This window comes from Vigna unguiculata, chromosome 8, assembly GCF_004118075.2.
Source record: "Vigna unguiculata cultivar IT97K-499-35 chromosome 8, ASM411807v1, whole genome shotgun sequence".
NCBI lineage: Eukaryota > Viridiplantae > Streptophyta > Magnoliopsida > Fabales > Fabaceae > Vigna > Vigna unguiculata.
The window spans coordinates 1435121-1457364 of record NC_040286.1 but is presented as its reverse complement, the minus strand read 5'-3'; the positions used below and the strand labels follow the sequence as shown (position 1 = coordinate 1457364).

The 22244-nt window shown below is 29.7% G+C and overlaps 3 protein-coding genes across 8 annotated transcripts; 1 reads left to right on the top strand and 2 right to left on the bottom strand.

Moving 5' to 3' along the window:
* Positions 1-7556: 7556 nt before the first annotated feature.
* On the top strand, positions 7557-10272 carry LOC114193357 (deSI-like protein At4g17486). 4 transcript variants are annotated; one of them, XM_028083116.1, is made up of 4 exons: positions 7557-7731; positions 8826-9066; positions 9338-9625; positions 9719-10272. In XM_028083116.1, exons 2-4 carry the CDS (start codon positions 8856-8858, stop codon positions 9973-9975), a joined length of 756 nt encoding a protein of 251 aa, XP_027938917.1. In that variant the 5' UTR covers positions 7557-7731; positions 8826-8855; the 3' UTR covers positions 9976-10272. The 4 variants fall into 4 exon arrangements, with proteins under 4 accessions (XP_027938917.1, XP_027938920.1, XP_027938919.1 ...); XM_028083119.1 differs by lacking the exon at positions 7557-7731 and adding an exon at positions 7804-7985; XM_028083118.1 differs by lacking the exon at positions 7557-7731 and adding an exon at positions 8016-8034.
* A 113-nt stretch (positions 10273-10385) lies between these two features.
* LOC114194737 (lysophospholipid acyltransferase LPEAT1-like) lies at positions 10386-16661 on the bottom strand. 3 transcript variants are annotated; one of them, XR_003606424.1, is made up of 9 exons: positions 15985-16661; positions 15062-15175; positions 14887-14924; positions 14668-14732; positions 13848-13916; positions 13134-13267; positions 12707-12847; positions 11363-11497; positions 10386-10593 (listed from the first exon to the last, which is right to left on the bottom strand). XR_003606424.1 is itself a non-coding variant. In XM_028085119.1 (9 exons), the coding sequence occupies exons 1-9, from the start codon at positions 16468-16470 to the stop codon at positions 10574-10576; spliced, it is 1131 nt and encodes a 376-aa protein (XP_027940920.1). In that variant the 5' UTR covers positions 16471-16661; the 3' UTR covers positions 10386-10573. The 3 variants fall into 3 exon arrangements, 1 of the variants encoding a protein (XP_027940920.1); XM_028085119.1 differs by having other exon boundaries at positions 11434-11497; XR_003606425.1 differs by lacking the exon at positions 10386-10593 and adding an exon at positions 10633-10891.
* Positions 16662-18039: 1378 nt separating this feature from the next.
* LOC114193807 (cytochrome P450 734A1-like) lies at positions 18040-21549 on the bottom strand. The gene is made up of 4 exons (XM_028083748.1): positions 20899-21549; positions 19894-20138; positions 19452-19815; positions 18040-18549 (listed from the first exon to the last, which is right to left on the bottom strand). The coding sequence occupies exons 1-4, from the start codon at positions 21394-21396 to the stop codon at positions 18136-18138; spliced, it is 1521 nt and encodes a 506-aa protein (XP_027939549.1). The 5' UTR covers positions 21397-21549; the 3' UTR covers positions 18040-18135.
* Between the last annotated feature and the right edge of the window lie 695 nt (positions 21550-22244).

The following is a 22244-nucleotide window of genomic DNA, read 5'->3' as shown; positions in this document are numbered from 1 at the left end:
ATGAATTGGTGTTTTCTTTTGCCATAGTTTCATGTCTCTCGGAATTTTGTCATTTTCAATGTATCTGTTCCTTCCAGTCAATGTTTTGCTAACTTCACATGGCAGGTTACTTGTTTTTTTGGTGGATCACATGACAGCCATGCAGAAGAAATGGGTTTGGGAATAGGCTGAAAACATTTTTGTGTGAGAACAATCCAACCTGTCATCTATGCCAAAGTTTTTGGTTTCTTCTTTGGGTTAGTGTCTTATCTGGGATTGGAAATGCTGTGATGACCAATTCCACAACCAGTAAAATATTTGAGGGTGAACTGAGGTATTTGTTTAGTATTTCCTTCATTTTTACGTTTTAGAAATTATATGTTTTTTGTTTGTATAAAGTTACTGTACTAAATAACTAAGCATAAAGTCTTTTTTTATGTGTATCTTTATTCATATATCAACTACTACTAATTCATATTAATAGAATATTTGGAAAAAAATGTGTTACAGAAACTACTTGTAATTTTTCAAATTAAATTTTCTTATGATGACAAATAGAGAGAATGAAGAAGAAAAAAAAAATTGTTAAGAACGTGATTGGGTAGAGTACGAGTCATCAGTGTCACTTTCCTTCATTACCCTTTGAATTTTCTTCTTCTTTTGGCACACTTCGCTATCTATATGATTATTACCTGTAAAAGAAATGCCCTTGTCCCTTCGTGTCTAAGACCTCGTTCCTCTGCATGAGAAAGAGCTGTTTTGGGAGGTGTAAAACTCCAACTTAATATTGGGGTCAACATTAAAATTGAGTTAAATAAAAACTACTAAGATTATAAAGAAATTTTTTTTCTACAAGACCCAATATTATTTTCATAATAAATTTTACGTTTAATTAGTTTGATGGTATCCATTTTTATTGATATTTATTAGTTTGATATTTATTTTTAAGAAAGTGTCTATCGAGTTCTCACTTTTTTAAAAGTGTCTCAATCAGCATGTACACACTTACTTTTTTATTTTCTAATGTTGTTTAAACAATTAATGGTAATTAATTATGACTGTCACATGTCATTTTATAATTTCTTTTAAATGTCTACATAGACACGTGACAATCACAGTTCATTATCATTGACTATTTAAACGTTTTTTTTTTAATTTCTTTTTTATTTTTTAAAATAATTCACTTGCCAACCTAGTCGTGTGAAGGACATTTTGCAGTACGGTTCATTACCATTTACTATTTAAACTGTTTATTTTTTTGTTTTTTTATTTTTTTTAATTTTTAAAAAATATCAACTTGTTAATCCAGTCGTACGTGGTGGTCACAGTTACCGTTAATTATCTAAAAAAATTTAATAAACAATGATCAAATTTAACAAAATTCAAAAAATTGAGACTTGACCAAGAAAATAATATTAAGATTAAATTAACAAAATTGAATGAAAATAGACATCAAAATCATAGATAAATAAAGTGAGTCATGGTTTTTTGTCTTTTCTTTGTGAAGAAAAGACACGTTAGAGTCTTGGGTTTGCATTTAATTTGATTGTCTTGTAATTCGGTTTTAATGGCGATGTTCAGTTTTTGTCTTTTGACTTTGTTTGAATGAGTGAAAGAATTTAGATGAAGAATATGGTGGCAACTGTCTTTTGAATGAATGGAATCTTATCTTTGAAATCTAAATAGCAATTTCACTGTGTCAAGTGCCAACCAATAATGGAAAGTCATCAATCAATTATTCACTCTTTCTCTTCTTCATTTCATTTATTTATGTTCCTAAAACCTCCACTTATTGCCAAATTATCGAAACTCTCTTTTTTCTTTTCCTTAAGCACCTCATTATTTTCATTTCGTTTATTCACTCGCCAACCCTATTCCTCATGCAAACAAACCTACAAATCAAAATCAAAATATGAAAAATTCTCCAATGTCATGGGTTTAATCGGTCTGATGTTACCCAATTTTGTTCATATATGTCAGTTTGATATTTATTTTTAGAAAGGTGTCAATCAAGTCTCAATTTTTTAAAAATTGTCTCAATTAGAATTTTCTCAGAAAAAAATTATTCGTGTCGTTAACTTTATTCATGACTTTTATCACTAAATTTTAATATAAATATAAATATTTAATTTTGTAAATTACTTTAAATATTAATATTGTTAATGATGTTAATAATTTTTTTTTCTAAAATGAACCTAATTTAAACGTCTTTTCAAAAGTTGAAACTATATTGATATATCTTTAAAATCGGATATCAAATTGACATATCTAAAAAAAAATGAGTATTATTTCACTGATTAAACCTAAACAAAAGTTATTAAAATTTAGTGAGAGGGAAGAGTGGTTTTAGGGTTAGTTTTGGTTGTTGTCGTTGGTTGTAGGAGCAGAAGGTCCTACAAGTGTTGATGGTCTCCAATCACCCCACGTGCTCTCCTTCACTTCTGCCATTTCTGTCACCCCAAGCACCTTCTCAAATCCATGCTTCTTTCACCCTTTTTTTTTTTATGGGATTCAAAGACTGTTATTTATTAAAAAAAAAAAAAACTATTTTTCTTACATGATTTTTAAATAATCATAAGTACATTGCTTTTTGCAACAACTTTATCGAAATAAAATACTTACCTTCCATGGGAGACTTGGATGTAGGTAATTTTTGAATGAATTTTCGTTTCTAAGAAATATAATTATGTGATAACACTTACAAGCTTTTATTGGTAACCCCTAAATAACTGTCTTACTATTGAATTTGTGACTTTCACAACATTATAACTTGATCCATTCGATTTTATTATGAAACAATTAATATATTTTATAACAATTTAATTATTATTGGATCATATTATTATGATAATTTAAAATATTTAAAGTTAAATTACGTAAAATTTAAAATACATAGTCTAAAATATTCACATTTTAAATACATAATCTAAATTACTCACAATTTAAAAAATATGGTAAAAACTATCAACTTTTTAATAAATATTAAATGTAACCTATCTGCATTTTCTAATTTTCTAATGTGTTAGCTTAAAATAAATAGATAATGTTTTTGTTATTTACTTTTGGGTTAAAATAAATAGTAATGGCTAAATACATCCTTCAGAACAAAAAAAGTGAAAAAAAAACACTTTTTGTTTTTAAATTATATGTGGTTGACACATATTAACCATGTGTTCTAACCTTTTAATTATATTAGTACGTTCGTTAGACTCGTTATCTAAAAATTAATATCATTAGTTTTTAATGACAGAAGTTTATAAATAAATTTTTATCCAACCTTTGAAAGATTGACGAATGTTACATATGACATCAATTGTCCCGTGATGGAGACCAGGTGCACCGAGTCATAATCAAATTGTGACGCTTGGAATGTTACATTGTTACATTCTTAAGTAAAAAGAGTTGCGTCCCGACTATTAGCTATAGCTTTTGACATAATAATAAGCGATCCTAACAATAATTGTCGAGGAAGAGGTTCTCCCTAACTATTAATTATAGCTTTTACCTAGTGATAAGCACCCGATCCTATATATGGACTAAAAACTTACTTAACCCTAAAAATATTATCTTTAGATATTTTTGTGATTCTTTAAGTGTAATTACTTTTTTTTCAAGTTTATCGTTTTATTAAACTTAATTACTTTTTAATTATAAAACTACTTACAAAATAAATACAAAATTACACAATAAAATTATACAATTATTTATTGATTTTATAATTATAATAACAAACAAGTTCACTATTTACATATGATGATTTTAATTTTATTACTATTTTTTTTATTTTACTTATCAACCGAATAATGTTATATAATTTCACTTTTCCATGCACCCTTCCATTCTAAGGTAAGTCTTCACATGTAAATCTTTACATATTTTATTTTTCTCATCAATAATAATATTATTTTTAGATATTTTTGTGACTTCAAAATCTTGTTTTGTAAATAATTATCTATGAAAAAAATATTTGTTTCGTAAAATATTGAAATAAATTGTATTACATATAATGAATATAACTTTACTAATGAATTTAAAATTATAAAATTTTATATTTTAAAAAAATAAGGAATAAATTTAAAGATGATTTATAAACATTATTTATGTTTGACATGCTAAAACAATTTTTTAATATAAAAAACTATGAACATTTCACAAAAAATAAGTGTTTATTACTATATTTATTTTATTATTATATAGTATCTTCCTATTTAATATAAGACTAATTTTTCTTTAAAATTTAAAAGATATTGAATATGTTAAGATCTTTTCTCTCTTTAATTAAGACTTTGAAATTACAGCCACTTAATTAAATGTGTGACTTCTAATCACTTACATCAACCCAAATTGAAAACTATATTTTTTAAATACAACACTATTAGTAGAAATTGAGTTGCATAAAGGATAGGAGACTTTGTGATTGTTAAAATTCATTTGCTTACAAGAGCATTTTTAATTACTTTATAAAATATAGGAATGAAATTAGTACATATTTCAAACATGAAGAAAATATAATTTTAATAAATAATTTGAAGACAATAATATATTTAAGGGTTAAGTATATTTTTAGTCCCTGAACTTTAACAAAAAATTTGAATTTGTCCTTGTCTAAAACTACATTCTGATTACTAAACTTTAAAAATAAATGAATATAATCATTTTAACCTAATTACGTTAACTTTTTTTTTTACGTGTCGAAAGCCATGTTAGTATTAGAATTGTTTACACCGTTTGACATATTTCCAGTTCGTTCAATATTTATTGGGTTTCGACACGTAAAAAAAAGGTTAATGTAACTGAGTTAAAATGACTATATTAATTCATTTTTTAAGTTTATGACCAAAATGTATATATCGAAGTTTCCGACATAGACGAATCATAATTTTGGATTAAAGTTTAAGGACTAAAAATATCCTTAACTCTATATTTAACTCAAAATAGAAAAAATATGAATTATTTTTCATCGGTAACTTTAATTATAAAAAGTAAACATCAATTATAAGTAATAAGTGAATATTAATTAAAAGTAATGAAAAAAGTGAGTAGATTGAAATAATAATGTTGGAGATACATGCATTGTTAAGATTGTTCTACCTTGGCATGACTAACCATAATGAATGTGATAGTGCTATGAAGTGGTCCATTTGCATTATGATTAATGAAGAGAAGATTATTGTTATATCATAAAGTTTTTTTGTTGAATATTTAGGCATAATTTTAGTTGGCTATCATTAATGCAACCGACGAATATTTTGGTATTGGGTGCATAACACACATAGAGCAATATTAATGTTATTAATGTTATGAATACATTTTTTTTAGGGTTTTTCAACAGCTGCCAACACGAGAATCAGACTGAAATAGTGAAAAGAAAAATAATTAAGAGAAAAGAAAGAAAGAGTGATGATGCTCGTGGAAATCTAAGCTATGGAGTAATTACATAAAAAAAGTGCTTTAACAGAAAAAAAATAAAAATGAATACGTTATCAGTTCATATGAAATGAAGAGAAAAAAAAGTAAAAACAGATAAAAGAAAGAACCCATAATTAAGTTTTAAATTTTTCGTAAAGATATGTATTTTTAAGTAAACTTTTATTCATTTTTATTTATTTATTGGATAGACAAACTTTTTATACTTTTCAATTGAGTTTCTGTTATTTAAGTTTTTTTTTTGTTAATTTAATGATATAATTTTTATTTTGTTATGTTATTTTACACTTTTTAATTTTTAATTTATGAAAATAATATGAAGTTTTATGTTTTGTTTTATTAACTACAAAATTTAATTGAAAAATATAAAATTGTTTAATACAGAGAAAATTTAATAAAAAATTAACTAAAAATATATAAATTGATGAAGAACTTAAAATTTAAATATGATTTGAACTCATTCTAATTCACTTAATAAATATGTAATTTTTTATGTATTTATTTTAAAATAAATCATCTAATGATATTTTAGAAAAAATCGTAATGTTAATATCTGATCTTTCTTTTTGTATGTTCTATTTTGATTAAACATTAAACATAACATGTGCTTAAGGTATTCATATTTAATTAATTAAATTATTGAAAATAAAAATAAATATAGATTAAACTGAGAACTAGACCAAAATATTGTATATTTTTTAACGTAAGAATACAAAAAAATGTGTATACTTTAAAATGAGAACTAATATTATCTAATGAGCAAAATAGAGACCAAAGTTTTGTTTTAAATTATTTGAAATTGCGAATCCAATATGTGATTATTGTTTATGAAATACTTTGGTAATTGAATGAATGCATGTTACCTAATCACTTTTTTAACTCATTAAATCACTTAAAGGTTTAATTTTTTATTTTATTTTTTATAAATTTAACTCTTTTTTTAGTACTTGCAAAAGATATTGGTAATTCTAAATACTTAACATTTCATAACTTCTTTTCATCCCTTGATATTAGTTATAGAGTTTGTTTAATATTAAAACAAAAAACGAATTAATATTGTTAAGGCTGTAAAAAGCAAATGGTAAATAGATTCTAATAAAAGCACAATTTGTAATTATTTGTGATAATATTATTGAGTAAATCATCAATTTATCCGTGATATAAATTAGTAATTATTTGGTCTCGAAATTATACAACTTAATATCTAGTTGTTCTTTATATATGTAAGAATATAAGTAAATTTTCCATTCTTAAAAATTATATGGACACTGAACATTTTCTTTATTTCTTCCTAAGCGTCATATTTTAGAATATGTATATTTTTATTTAACTACTTTTTTTAAAATTCAAAAAATTATTACTATTTTATTCTTTATATTTTATCTTCAATATATATATATATATATATATATATATATAATATTTAATAATTAGACACTGATTGGCAAATACTACGTGGCACTACTGGCATGCGTAGTTCGTGGTGTTCGCACGAACATTTCATAAAATAATAATATTTTTTTTTTTTGTCTTTACGCGGAAGAAGAAAAGAGTTATTTTTAATTTACCATAAAAATAAAAATTTGCATTTTTTTTTTCCTTCTATTGAGTTAGATAAAGTAAAAAATGACACCCATGTAAATTCTCTATAAAAACTTTTACAACATATTTCTTTCTATATGTTATTTTTATTACTATGATATATAATAAATATGAATTAAATATATTTTTAATCTTTGAATTTATATATAAAATTATTTTTTTTCTTTTTATTTATTACACTCTAAATTTTAATAATAAATAAATACAATTCTTTTATCATAATAATGTTAATTTTTTGATTTATTAAATAATGTTCAAAACTAAAATTTAAGATAAATTATATTAAAATAGTAAAAAAAAACTCAAAAATTTTAAATCGTATTTGAAATGTTAAAAAAATTTAATGCAATTGAATTAAAAAAATTATATTAATTCATCTTTAAATCACACTTATCTTATTAAATAAAGTTATTTATTTGAATAATTACCACAATTATATATACTAAGCTAGTAACTAAATCGAAAGAGTTGATTCCTAATTGATGAAAGTAATTAATAAGTGAAATTACATTAATTTGAAGTAATAAGAAAATGTCTGAAGGACAATGAATGTATAAGCCTTTAAATTTCTTTTCACGATGATTTGGAGTTGCTAACGTTATAAACAATTTTTGTTCACACCTCACTCACTCCTTTGCAAGTCTCAATCTCACTTTTCACTTCATCGTTTTGTGATTCTCATTCTCTCTCTGTGTAATGGCGGCACGCTTTCAATCTGCGACTGTAAGTTTTTTTTTTTTTTTTTTTCTTTCTATTCTCTCTCTCTCTGTCTATCTATCTATAAACACTGAGGAATTTGTAATGATACTATTGGGCTCTTGTTTTTGAGGCCACTGTTCTTGCTTCTGCTGCATTAGCAATTTGGGACCATTTTGTTTTTCTGTACCTTCCCCAACAAAAGTTCAAAAACCTTTTTTTTTTCTCTTTCTAGGAAGCCATTGTTATTTTATAGTCTTGCTTGTGCTAGATCTGAAGCTGTGAGGCCAAACTCTCTTCTTTCATTTCCTTCCTATGCCTAAATTGCAAGTTGGTATTAGTTTATGCTCTGCTCGATTCGGTTGCTCTCAACAGTTTTCACGAATTGAAAACACTTGCAAGTTTTATTATTCTTTTTTTTTTTTTTTTCAGTTTTCAATCTGTATTTGCTGTTGTGATTTGGTGCTCATTCTGCAAAGTTCCTCACTTCTAATTCTGCATCTTATGTTCGTGGCCAAGAGGATATTTGCACTGAAAATTATGATTTATTTTTTTTTTCGCTTTTTACATCTGGGAAGTGTTCGCAAGATCTTCTAAAACATGGAAGGGGGGCAAAATTATCATGTCTTAGATAAGTTTGTTGGATTTTTCCTTTTGCTATAATTTGACAACATGGTTTGAATTTTAGAGGGGTTAGCTTGGTTGACTACTAAGACTGATAGGTGAAGAATAATTGTATGCTAAATTTGTTCTGCAATCAACATGCACTAAAAAACAGTGCATTATGAAAAGCTGAAGGTATCTTTATTTGAATTTTCTGTACCATCTCGTAAGAAGGAAACTTCTGCTTTTTAATTTATGCAATAAAGGTAGGTGATAAATTATGAGCAAAGAAATTGGTTGTCTTCACACTGCGAAGGAATGGCTAGACCTTGTTCTTGTTCATTAAATATGTGAACACAAACCGATGATGCCGGTGCTTAAGGCCATTTAATGTGAATTTTCATGTACAGATAGAAGCTAGTAGTTATAATTTAGCATCTTTTATGAGTTTGACGTTATTTGTTTCCTTCATAATGTAATGTATCTCCAAACACACTGTAAATGTTTGGTGGATTCAGGTACCATGCTGTTGTTCCCAATAGGGAAAGATGAAATTGAAGTCTAAGAAAGGATGGAAGTCCGTTGTGCCGCTTCATTTGAAAGGAAAATCATCAACCCGTTTTTCTTTATTTCGCAAAGTGAATTCAGGTGGCTATGGACCAGGCAAAACACCAGTTTATCTCAATGTCTATGACTTGACTCCCATGAATGGTTATGTGTATTGGGCTGGTCTTGGTATCTATCACTCTGGTGTAGAAGGTACAGTTTAAAGCTTTGATTCTCTGTCTCTTAATCCCAGCACATTATGACTTTAGTGATATGTCTTTGAGTGATATATATAGGTGGAAATCCAAATGTGAGTCTAAGTCTCACATTTAGTAAAAATGAGAAAGTTGAGTACCATATAAGGATGAAAGTCTATAAACTTATAGTCTTAGGATTTTGGGTTAAGAGTGGTGTCAATCCCTTGAGTTGGATTCTTGTCTCATTGGTGTTGTATCTCATTGATAGATTTGCGTGCATTTTACAGTTCACGGTGTAGAATATGCATTTGGAGCTCATGACTATCCAACAAGTGGTGTTTTTGAGGTTGAACCTCGACAATGCCCTGGCTTCAAATTCAGGAAGTCAATACTGATAGGAACCACAGCTTTGGATTGTACTCAGGTGAGGGAGTTCATGGAACGCCAGTCAGCAAACTACAATGGCGACACATATCACTTAATTGTTAAGAACTGCAACCACTTCTGCAAAGACATCTGTTACAAGCTGACGGGGAAATCCATTCCAACATGGGTAAATCGATTGGCCAGGCTAGGTATTTTCTGCTCTACTTGTTTCATTCAGATGCTACTTCACTTTTGGTGTGTTATGTGATTCTGTGTTGTTTGTTGTTGATTGGTTGTGACAGGTTCAATTTGCAATTGCATACTTCCTGAAGCACTGAGGATTTCTGGTGTGGGGCATGATCCTAATTATGAGGCTGAAGACAGTGAAAAGAGAAGGCTTCGAAGTGCCTTCAACTGCTTGTCCTCGATCTCCATGCGTCAGAAGCACCTCTCCACTTCTTCACTGTTTCTACAGTCACCATTAAGAGGCTGCTTGTCATCGTCATGGCCATCGTGGGAATTGAGAAAATCCATTAACCGTTCCTTGAAAGAACGATAACTCAAACCTTGAGAAACTAGGAAATCAATGATTGTACCAATCTTGTTTATGCTAGTCTTCTGTAAGTAGTATCTCTGTTTCGTCACTTATAACTTCATTTTCTTTTCTTGTCTTTTCCCATAAACCTCTCCTGTTTTTTATTAATTCTGGTGCTACATCTGCCATTCATATATATGTTCATTCCCTTTTCAACATGCCGCGGAAACTTATAATTTTATTTATTTATTTATTTATGACTGCTGTAAGTGAACGAATTGACTAAAGATAAGGTGTCCGTGATTTAATTATAGTAAAAAAGTTATATTTTTACAGATTGATTTGTCATGATTTTACAATTTTTAGTAAACGCAATGCGTCATGCACTTTTTCGAAACGAGATACTCACCCTATATATGGAATAAAAGGGAACATTTGAACAACGAAATTCAACATTTTACATATTTACAACGAAATTTAAATGTATGAAAAAATCAATGTAAATATTTTACATATTTACGATCTTCTCTGCACCCCTAATTCCTCTACTGAGCTTAAACTATCTTTTCCTTTCTTAACACAATACAACCATAACACCGAATACAGTGACCATGAAGCCATGTTAGCATTGGGAAAACAAACCTGTAGGAACATAAAACAAGTAATTAAGATCCAAGTTGCATGGCCTTTCTAAAAGAGTATCGCTCACGTGTTTACTAAATTTTAATACAATTAAGTGATCTAACAGGATGATTCTCAAGAAAAATAACTTGGACATTGTTCTGATTCTATGCACCAGGGTGTAAATTTTCCTTTTTTGCAATCTGTTCTGCCCTTTATATATATTTCACAGGAATAGGAAATTGATTGCCTCATTCACACTAATACTCTTCTGCTTTTTACTGTCTCTGACATCCATTTTGCAATTCGTCATTTATGTCTGAAGAGTTTATGTTTGAAAGAGATGTCATAAAATTATTAAAAACTACAGACTCGTAAAAGTAGTAACATTCTACCCCCATTACCAAAGCAAACGCTGTATTCACAATCATAGCTTGAATATACACTATAAACATTAACTCTTGAATTGACGCTTCAGAAGCAGTTCACTCACTATCAATTTATATTATAAATCGTTGCTGAGCACTCATTATTTACAATAAAGTTACACAAGAACATATTAGCATTGAAAATATAAATACCCCTCAAATTCATTATTTACAATCATGTTTTTGTTTGGATGAAGAAAAAAAACACGAATAATATTAAGTCTGGCTAAAAATGAAAAGAAAAAATAATCAAATTTTTCTTTCCTTCTATTTTTCATGGATTAAAATTTAAGACTTTTCCTTTCCCCCTCAATTTTCCCCACTCTAGCAAACATAGGGCAAGTGTCAATGAGACTACTGACCTACTGGAACTAAATAACATTTGAGATTGCGGCCATGAAATTATCAATTGTTGATGCAAAACACTATTTACCGTTGAGGGCTGCATGATATATTCGTTTTTCAGCAAGCCCGATATCTGAAAGTGTCAAATTTCCCTGCAAACAAAAAAATATAAAACAATATGAATCTCGTATCCACTACCAGCTCCCGATTAAACAGTACAAAATCCATTCTACTCCCCTTCTATCTATAAGTAACCACTGCATAGTGAAAACACAATATTCGGTCAAGTAAATTTGCAGGAAAGGATTTGGAAATAAAGAATGCAAAAAGGAATAGAGATTTTTATTCTAATCAACTGGTGAAGTGAAAATTAAAAGGAACATAAATAGATATTATACCTAACTGCTATAATTTAATCTGTACCGAAAAGTTCGATCTTGTATACATTTTTCAAAACAAGATGTACCAAAATGTTCCTACTTTACAACATTATTACACTACAATTACTCAAAATATCAGGTAATACAATTGATAATAACATTTCATTCACTGTGTTCCAAACCCTGTTTACACGCACTGCTTTATTCACTCACTTTCAATAATGAACTCACCCCCAACAGTGTATAAAGAGGTCACACACAAACAAATGTCAAACAAAAAAAATACGGATCACTCAATCATCATGTACAAACAAACTATGGTTTCTAAAAATTGGAACGCAAGATCAACAGGATAAAAACTTTCAATTTTGATGAAGTAACCAAAATCATTTTCTAAAGAATTATTGACCGGCATTAGCATGAAATACTCCATTGGTGTCAGTTTAATAATTTAAATATGCACACACAAATAGACTCAACTGCATGTGAAGGGTGGTGATTGAAAGAGTCGTATGAGCCAGAAAGTGAGGTATTAGGCAATATAGTTGGTAGGTTTTGTTTCAACCGCCATGACTCACTCATAGATTACTCACGGCAGCAGGGAAAAGAGGAGTGAGGAAGGTGTGTATTTTGTTAGAGAAAATGATTATGAGCAGAGAGGGCTATGGGGAATCGGGCAGTCGACGAGAAAGGAATTGGGTCCTTTGGGCATGAAGGATATAAGACCCGTCAAAGACCATGCAGTGTCTACCATATCCATCTTTTCTTTTCATTTATGTTATCATGTTGATTCTGTTTCCGTGAATGACAAAGGTCTCCTCTGTTGTAAGGAGTTAATCTCAAAGAAATTTAAATTTATATCTCTCTCAAACGAATTTGGATTCTCAGTTACATAAACATCGACTCCATCTATAGAATAGAATAAAATCCTGTTAGGATGCAGTTTTTCATATTATGCATTTAAATTGTTGAGTTAGATACCTCGCTGGCCATCAACTTTCTAACATTATTAGCATATAGTTTGGGATCATCCTGCTCCTGCTGCGAGGGATAGTAAGTAGGTAACTGAATCACCTCCATATAATTTACAAACTGACAGAGAATAAAAATCATATGACGTACCTGCCAAGAACATATGTATATCAAACTTTTAAGAATGCAAGATAGAGATAGGGGAATCATTCAAAAATAAATAACAGGCTAGATTCAATGAAAGACATTATTAGCTCAATATTAGGAATGTGAAGACAACTTTTGTTTTAATAGAAAAATTGATTGCAGACAAGAACATTTTGTTTCTCCTAGTCGGTTAGCACCACATCTTTAAGTTTATATTACATAAGTAGAAAACAATTTAAACAAATAATTTAGTGAAAACAGGAAAGTCTAATAATATTCAAATGCTTACGCCAGATATGGATTCCCAGGCAGGGCTAAATCTCTGGTAACGATAAGTTAAAATTACAGGAAGTACTGGTGCTTTCGCTAAAAAAGCGCCACTCTTGAACGGAAGGAGAAATTCCCCATTTGAGGTTGTACCTTCTGCAGAATATACAATACAATTAATTAAATGATTATAAGTACATACAAAGACATGCATGAACAATTAAGATTGTCCTGGTCAATTGTAATAGTTATTGATAAACGCCAACTTATGATATACAAGGAATTATACAGTGAGTGAAAAGTTTAATATTGGCTAGAATATAAAATACGAAACTGACTAAATATTAGAATTAATAAAAGTATACCACTAAAGAAATGTAAGGTGTAGATATAAAGAGCTATATCTTAATACAAAAAATGAGAGATCAATGGTCTTTAGGTTCAACAAAGAAAGAAGTTAAATGTTGAAAACATGGCCAAAACTTTGAACAATAAATTAATATAAACTTCCACCTACATTAACAGGGTTAGAGCAGGGATGCCACATTCAATTGATTATGTATGTCTGTGACCGGAGAAATTATTGTCACTATTGTCAATAAAAACAATATACAAGACGCATCATGAAATTAAGTTTCAAGCAAAAGTGACATTTATAACTAACAAAATCAACAGAGGATCATTTTTAACCTCCACCCTCCTGCCTAAAAAGAAAACATAAAATTAAGGTAATAACCTGGGAATAACATCATTATTGGAGCAGATGGATTTTGGTGAGCTTCCCGAATCCTATCAGTGACAACAGCTACAGCAAGAAAGGTCAAAGTTCAATTTTACCAGACATTTAACAGACCTAAATATGTCACAGTTGCAACACTAGAATTAATATTTAAACAAAGCATTAAGAACTAAGATCCCCGTTTGACTTGCTAATCACATGAATATGCAGAATCGGAAGACAATTGGGACACCCCTACACAAGCCAAACAGCCAGAATATATCCAGAAGCCTAGAGAGAAATTCAAAAGCTACACCAAGCAACCAATTAAAATTAAGTTTAATAAAAAATTACTTAATTTTGATATACTGTTAGTATACAAGAATTATGATGTCAGTAAACAATATATGACGCCACATAAAAAAGAGTGAACTTGCTATCTATCTTCCCATACGAATATCAGCTTATCAACCCAAATTACCTCCAGTCATCATACATTTTCAAAACCAACTGTTGACAGGTTCATCCTTTTGGCTGAGATAGATTTCTAACACATGATATATTCAAGATAATTCAGTTGGAGGTTCTTGAATAAAAATTCATCAATCTTTGAGCAAGTATAGACTCAAAAGTGCAAAATTCAAGATCAAATACCTCAAAAAAATACGGAAGAACCAAAATGGTGGAAAAAAATCAAATGATTTAACGCAATTTTCATGCCATGAAGTATCAAGTGAAGAATCACACTAAAGGCAAAGAAGGACGAAGATGGGATTTACTTTATTAAAATGATTAAAATTGCACACATTTTAATAATTATAACAAAGTACATACACACCTGAAACACCCTTAAAGTCCGATGACTTTGATTCCCGTTGAACCAGGACGCAACCAAGGCACTTACTGTTACAACTCGCAAAAATTACAATCATTCTACTTATAAAAAACGGATACTGAACATTTAGGAAGATAAAATGTAAATTATCTATCACTGAGAAAAATAAAGAGGGAAGCACCCCAGGATCTAAATATGAAGAAACTGATACATGATACGGACCTCATGAGACCAAGAAGAGGAAGTTTAGCCACTGATCTCTTCATCGATGAGATCCAAGATTGAAATAAATGATTTGAAATTTAGAAAAGAAACGTCAGTTACAGAACTATATGCCAACAATGAAACATGTGCTTAAGATAACTGGAAGGGAGGAAGGACATGCCACATCACAAACCTTAGCGACAAAACTCGGGAACGAGGCATACAAGTGATACAAAATATCCAAATATGACACATGATTAGATATTATAACACCGGGTCTTGTGTCTTCAGACTGAGCATTGTCTTCCTTCGTACATTAAAAAAGACAGAAGAAATAAAGTAAGTAGAAAGAATTCCCAAACGGAGAAACAGCTTCTCGTTAGTTACATTGGAAACAAAAAAGTATAGAAAATCAGATAATGCACAACTTCCAATCTAGGTATGTGGGTGTTCGAATGAGGGCTTGCAAAATTAGTACTCATTGATTTTGATTAAAACTGGTTTTGAAGTGAAGAAATTAGATTACTGTTCTGGATTTTTTTATTTTTTTAAAAAAAAAGTTACTAGTAAATTTCAGTATAAAGCTTTCTATTCAATACAAAAAACTACCCAAGTTTGTTTCAACTGGATCTAGAATCAATTTCACAATCTGAAACCAAACATGTGAACAGTGTTATCTAAAATTACACTGAAAAAATGATCTTAGAAAATTAACATGAATCCAACATGCACTTCGTTCCTGTTTGAAACATTTATGAGAATGTGAAAAAAATAAAACAAAACTTGGAAGTTACTCTTTTTTGCTTCAATCTGAACAAAGTTCGACATAACTGACGCTTATTTCAACCAGACAAAATACTTATTTCTCAGTCTTGTGAATTGGAAATTTTGTTTCTCCGATCGACAAGTTTCAAACTGTAATCCAAACACTTATCTAGACGTGCATCATGCGGGATATAGATGAGCATCCAAACGGGCTATTGATAAAGTATATCCACCTAATTGATAGTAACGAGATACAATAAAACGAGTAACATCACGGATGCAGTTATGATCAATCTATATCTGGAAAGAGATTATCAAAGCAGAACAGTTTTGCTGCGATTAAGCAAGCACCTGCTCGTCGGTGGTGGTAGAATTTTCAACGGAAGCCGGTGGAATCGGATACGTGTGCGTTATCCAATAAAACCCGAACACGAAGAGCATGACCCTGGCGAGGGCTCTTCCACTCTGCACAATGACGATCCTCCTCCACCCTACAATGTGCGCGTAATCCTCCTGATGCTCCTCCACGCGATTCGGGACAGAGCACATCGTGCAAACCCTACAAATAAAGTAATAGAGCAACAGGATGGTGGTTATCGCCACCACCCTCACCGGAACCAGCGTCACAAAAGCCACGCCCAGCAGCACCTTCTCCCGCGTCGGTAACTCACCGCGTCCCATGGAACCGTAAACATCGTGCCGCACGAACGCAGCGAATTTCTTCTCGAGCTCGCCGGAGGAGTCGGCGGCGGAAGGCTTGAGGAGAGGACGCTCGTCATTGTTCGGGTCGGGTTGTTTCGGCGGTTTCGGATCGAGGTCTTGGAGTTCGGACTCCATTGATGAGAGTTGGAGCGTTAATCATGTGAACGGTTTTCCATCTGATCTTTGGATTTTTCGGGAGAAAGGAAATGGAAATTGTTTTCTTCTTCTGCAGAAACCGGAGAAGATGAAGGCTTCAAGAAGAAAAGAAATAAGTTTTTCTTTTTTCTCTTTATTGTTTGAAAAGGAAGAAAAAAAGAGAGCGAAGAATGGAAGACAATTGTGAGCCAATAATTTAAATAATAATGTTATTATATTAAACTAGCGTAACACAGGCGCTATCGCGCCTGTGTGTATATTTATTTAATATAATTTTTTAAATATACGTAATATTTTATTAGCAGTGATAATATTATAATGTTATTAAATAAATATATATATATTAAAATTATATTTATTAAAAATAAAGTAAAATATATCAGAACAACAAAGGCATCTGATTTTATAAAAAGTTTATAAAGTAACGGTCAATTTTTAAAAATTTAATAAATTATTATATTTAAAGGGTAAAATCGATATTTTGAAAAGTGGACACAAAAAGGGGAATCCCCTTTATATATTGTTATAGATAACAGTTTTATAACTACTACTATAAAAATAACCGTTTTTATATGAAAAAAAAAACAGTTATTAAAACATTGTAGAAATAAGATTTTATAGTAAAAACAGCTATGAAAATATTTTCATTTAAAATTTTAAAGTAAAAATATTTTTCTCAGTTATAATTTGTTTCAAGTAAACCCATGCTGGAATTCTTTAAATAAATTTTAGATTTTAAGAATTACATAGAAATACACGATTGGATAAAAAAAATATTAGTCAAATTTACTTGATAAATATTACTTACTAAAAATAGTAATAAATAGTTAATATATATATATATATGATATAATAAAGTAAAAAAGAATTACATGATATCTTTTCGATGAGTTACATCAACTACTTCTATATAATTTTGTAAAAATATATTGTTTAATTATTTGATTATTATTTTTCTGATACATTTATTATTTTCACGTCATTTAAAAGTAAAAATCTATAACAATATATAAAGGGGATTTTCCTTTTTGTGTCCACTTTTCAAAATACTGATTTTACCCTTTAAATATAACAATTTATTAAATTTTTAAAAATTGACCGTTATTTTTACAAACTTTTTATAAAATCAGATGTTTCTACTCCTTCTCTTCTTTTTATTTATCAATAGTTATTCTTTTATTTGTTCTGATATATTTCACTTTATTTTTAATAAATATAATTTTAATATATATATCACGCATATTATCGCCTACTAATATAATATCACGCATATTTAAAAAATACATACACACAGGTGTGATAGCACTTGTGTTACGCTAGTAAAAATAATTTAAATACATTTCCCTTGATATTGCAAGAAATGTGAAGATTGCACCCACTTGTATAGTATGAATTGATCTTATCTCTAATTGATGTGAGGTTTTCAAAATACTCTCTCACGCTCAGATATATTCATCTCGTGCATGAGACAAAAAATTAGTGAATGGTTCGTTAGTGATCCGACATAACGAATGAAACAGAATGTCCAACAAAGTTTGCTAAGATAAGTTTTAACTCGATTTGGATACCATGTTAAAATCATAATAAAATATCAAATTTCAGAGATTCTTAAAAGAGAATTCATTACAACATGAATAAGCATTCTCAGAGTTTCCTAAAGAGAATTTGCATGCCATATTGAGGTGTCATAGTCATCAACAACATTGGAGCATGAGCATAAGATGGTGATACAGAAAAAGAATACCTCTGCAACACCATGGCAAGAACAATTTTCATTTCAAACAAAGCCAAATTTTGGCCCACACAAAAGTTAGGACCTAATCCAAAGGGAAAATATGGAGCTAAATGCTTTCTAGGTTCTGCAAATCTCATGGGATTGAATTCAAGAGCATCTTCTCCCCAAAACTCAGCATCATGATGAACTGAAGTGATAGAGAGATAGAGTTGTGTACCAGCAGGAATATCAATGTTCCCCAATTTAACTCTTCTACTTGCTTGCCTCACCAATGCCCCTGGATTAGGGTACAGTCTAAGTGTTTCTTGAAGAACCAAGTTAACCTATTTAGACAAAAAAAAAAAAATCAATATCATTATCTTCAGAAGAAATTGAAATTCGTTTTTGTTTTAAATTTTGATAACATTAATATATTTTTATCTCTAAATTTTAAAAGTAAATAGATATAACCTTTTTAACCTAACAACGTGTGAAACGATGTTTCATACTAACAGACTAACATCTAAGCTTGAATGTGTTAAATAATATGTACACAGCTCATAAATCAGTCTAAAATGTCATTTGACACACAAAAGAAATTCAATGCAGTTAGGTTAGGAAAATTATATCTATTCATTTTTTAAAGACTTAATTATTGATTTAGTTTTCCAATTTGTTGCTTTGATTGATTTTGATTCTCTTATTATTTTTGAGTTCAATTTAGACCTTCAATTTTTTAAAAAGGTTCAATCTAGTCCTCTTATTATTATTTTATTTAATTTAATCCTCCTTCTTTCTAAAAGGATCCAATTTTATTTTTTTCAATTTGAAATTAAATTAGTAATTAAACTTAATTATAATACATGTTAAAATATATATTTTTTTAGAATTTAAACATCAAATCACTCCACCTAAATGTAAAAAAATTGAATATTTAGGTGGATGTAAAAATTTAAATAATTTTAGTATTTAGGTAGAATGATTAAATTAAATAAAAAAAATGATAAAAAGACCAAAATGAACCAAAATAACAAATTAGAGGACTAATCACTAATTAAGCCTTTTTTAAATGTTAGAACCAAATTCTATCAAAATTTAGGACAAAAACAAATTCTAATTTCATATTAAATATTAGAGACCAAAAACATATTTAATCATTACTTATTCGATTAGCGGCTTCATTCATAATTACATCATTTTCAATGAATTTTAAACAATAATAAAAATGGATTAGGTATAGACTTACAAGTTTAAGTTCACTCAATGTTTCTGAAGTTGGGAGAGTATTTGGTCCAAGAACACTCAACACCTCTTCACGTGCCTTGCTTTGCCATTCTTGATTTAACCCTAAAAGAAAGAGTGCCCAACTTAATGAAGTGGCACTTGTTTCCTTTCCCGCCATGTAAAAATTCTTGCAATCATCCACTATCTCGTCCAACCTTAATTTCTGTGTCTCGTTGTTGATGAATTTGTGAGAAGACATCAACAAAGAAAGGAAGTTCTCTGAATTATGTTCTGCTTTCTGGGTCTCCTCAATCACCATTTTAATTGATTCATATGTTTTCTTCTCTAACCTCTTTCTTTCTCTGTTCTTCTTAGTTGGTAAAAACCTACACACATAGATTAGTATTGTTCTTATTAAGGAACACAACACAATTAGACATGATTGTGTTTAACATAATATGTACCTGAATCCAGGAATATAAACACTTCTAATGGCTAGAGAGACCAAATGATAGTGTTGTTCTAGTAACTCAAAAATCTCTTGCCCTTCTTCATAGTTACTTCCAAAAGCAACTCTGGATATAATGTCAGATGTAAGATCATGAAGATCTTTACTCACTTCAATCTCAAATTCGTTGGTGCCTCTGTTCTTATCTTCCCACTTGCTAAACATTGCTTTTGTGCAATCAGTGATTTGAGGAACCCATAACTACATAAATGAATGCCTTCGATCTAAAACTTTAATAGATAAATTTATATTTTCCTTTCTTCTTTTTTATATATAGAACTCAAGTTGTACTTTTTTTCCTTCGACCTTAAGACAATAAATTTATTAGAATTGTCAAAACAGATAATTCGACCCAACCTGACTCGATCCACCATGGGTTGATAATTTAGTGAGTCAACCAAACTCGGCTCACTAATTAGCGAGCCAAAAAAATTCTAACTCGACCTGACCCACCGTGGGTTGGCTCACAGGCTCACTTAATAAAAAAAATACAATTTTTTTATTTTTTTGAGTCAAAACTAGATTATAATTCTAATTAAAATCTAAATAAACTTTTATACAATCCAAATACAAACAAAAAAAAATACAAATTATCTATGTGTTGATTAAAAAAACAACCTAACATGACCCAAATATAAAGTCTAACTTAACAAACAATACTTGTGTGACACTTTATTTGTGGGTCGGCGATCCAACCCAGCTCACCACGGGTTCAACCTGGGTGAGCCGGGGCAAAAACTAACCCGTATTGAAATTTGTAAAAAAATTTCAACCCAACCTGAACCTGTGGTGAGCCGGGTTGGCTCACGGGTTCCAACTCATTTTGACAGCTCTAAAATTTATGAACTTAAACCCACATTTGAATTTTAAATAAAAAAAATTATTATACAAAATTATATTATAATAATAAAAATGTAATTAAGCTAAGTTAATAATCCAATAATTAAAAGGATAGGATTACCTTAACACGTTCTATTTTAAAAGCCTGGTTAGCTATTGCTCTATGCACAGCCCATTGATCTCCTTTCAACACCAAAATCCCTTCTCCAAAGAACTGTTTCACGGACGGGTTCGGATCTATCCTCTCGAACCATTCACCCGTTTTCAAAAGAATCTCCTTGATCATATCCGGGTCGGATAGTACCAGTTTGGGCTTCGATCCGTGCCAGTACAAGACAGTTTTCCCATACACGCGTGACCACCTGTGATAAAATGGACACACACGTTCCAAGATGTCGTGGCACAATGCCATTGGCTTGGATTGAACTTCCCTGTACATACGGTGGATCTCATCTGTGTTCCCTTTGATCGGACGGTAGGAAGGTCCCGTGATGCCCTGCACACGAAAGTGATGTGCAGTGATCCATGGAACCCAAATGATAGAATATGCAACTCTTACTACGAACACTGTAAGAAGAAGAACAAAAAAAGGTATCAGAAAGAGTAGAAGATGATGCATAATTGGGGGTGCAAAAAGTAGATTAATGAGGATTGATTTAAGGTTCTTAAGGTTGTTTATATATAAAACAAGACATGATGAGAACCATGTTTGTGTTTATGTTTTTAATTAGGGTTTTGTATTGGGTAGTGAGGCATCTTGCTCTGGTATGATTAGTCCAATGAACTCTGGTGAAACCAAGTAATTATTGGTTTGGTTTCAATAATTTAATATAAAAAATAAGAGTTAAGGTACAAGTTACATATGAAAGACCACATAGATTAATGGAAAGTAGTAAGAGGATAAGAGATGATGATGTAACCAGTGACGTTTCAGTCCAAGTTTGTAGTAAAAACTAGTATGAGATCCATGCGTACGCACGGACCTTTTTTTGTGGTTGTGTTATTGTTATTGTATGTATTTTTGTTTTAAACGAAATAAATGAGTATGAATATATATTGATTATACGAATTTTGCTATACACATATTAGATGAGTTTATTAATATGTATTATTACTATAATTATTAGTAGAAACTATATTTTATTAATATAATAATTATTATTATTAGTAATAATAATATTATTAGTATTATTTTTTTAATTAATATTAATATTAGTATTAGTGGTATTATTATTTGGATTAGTATTAATTTATATTACTCACTATTTTATTTCAATTCTATATAGTATTTGGATTAGTCGATACATCATTTAGTTCCTAAACCTCTAAATCTCTTATAATATAATATATTTACTATATAAAAGAACACATAAACAAACATAATCCCGTGCATGAACACGGGTTTGTAGGTTTTGGGTTTACAAAGGTAACCTTTAAACAATTTATTTGTTGGGTTGCGTTGTAAGA

What these genes read in the sequence shown, in the direction of transcription:
- LOC114193357 (XM_028083116.1), top strand. Translation starts at nt 8,856, where the DNA reads ATGAAATTGAAGTCTAAGAAAGGATGGAAGTCCGTTGTGCCGCTTCAT. An exon ending in CTATCACTCTGGTGTAGAAG is followed by an intron (nt 9,067 to 9,337) that starts GTACAGTTTAAA and finishes TGCATTTTACAG; the next exon opens with TTCACGGTGTAGAATATGCA. An exon ending in AAATCGATTGGCCAGGCTAG is followed by an intron (nt 9,626 to 9,718) that starts GTATTTTCTGCT and finishes TGGTTGTGACAG; the next exon opens with GTTCAATTTGCAATTGCATA.
- LOC114194737 (XM_028085119.1), bottom strand. Translation starts at nt 16,470, where the DNA reads ATGGAGTCCGAACTCCAAGACCTCGATCCGAAACCGCCGAAACAACCC. An exon ending in AATAATGATGTTATTCCCAG is followed by an intron (nt 13,268 to 13,847) that starts GTTATTACCTTA and finishes TATATTCTGCAG; the next exon opens with AAGGTACAACCTCAAATGGG. An exon ending in ATATCATGCAGCCCTCAACG is followed by an intron (nt 10,594 to 11,433) that starts GTAAATAGTGTT and finishes ATGTTCCTACAG; the next exon opens with GTTTGTTTTCCCAATGCTAA.
- LOC114193807 (XM_028083748.1), bottom strand. Translation starts at nt 21,396, where the DNA reads ATGCATCATCTTCTACTCTTTCTGATACCTTTTTTTGTTCTTCTTCTT. An exon ending in GTTTATATTCCTGGATTCAG is followed by an intron (nt 19,816 to 19,893) that starts GTACATATTATG and finishes CTATGTGTGTAG; the next exon opens with GTTTTTACCAACTAAGAAGA. An exon ending in CATTGAGTGAACTTAAACTT is followed by an intron (nt 18,550 to 19,451) that starts GTAAGTCTATAC and finishes TTGTCTAAATAG; the next exon opens with GTTAACTTGGTTCTTCAAGA.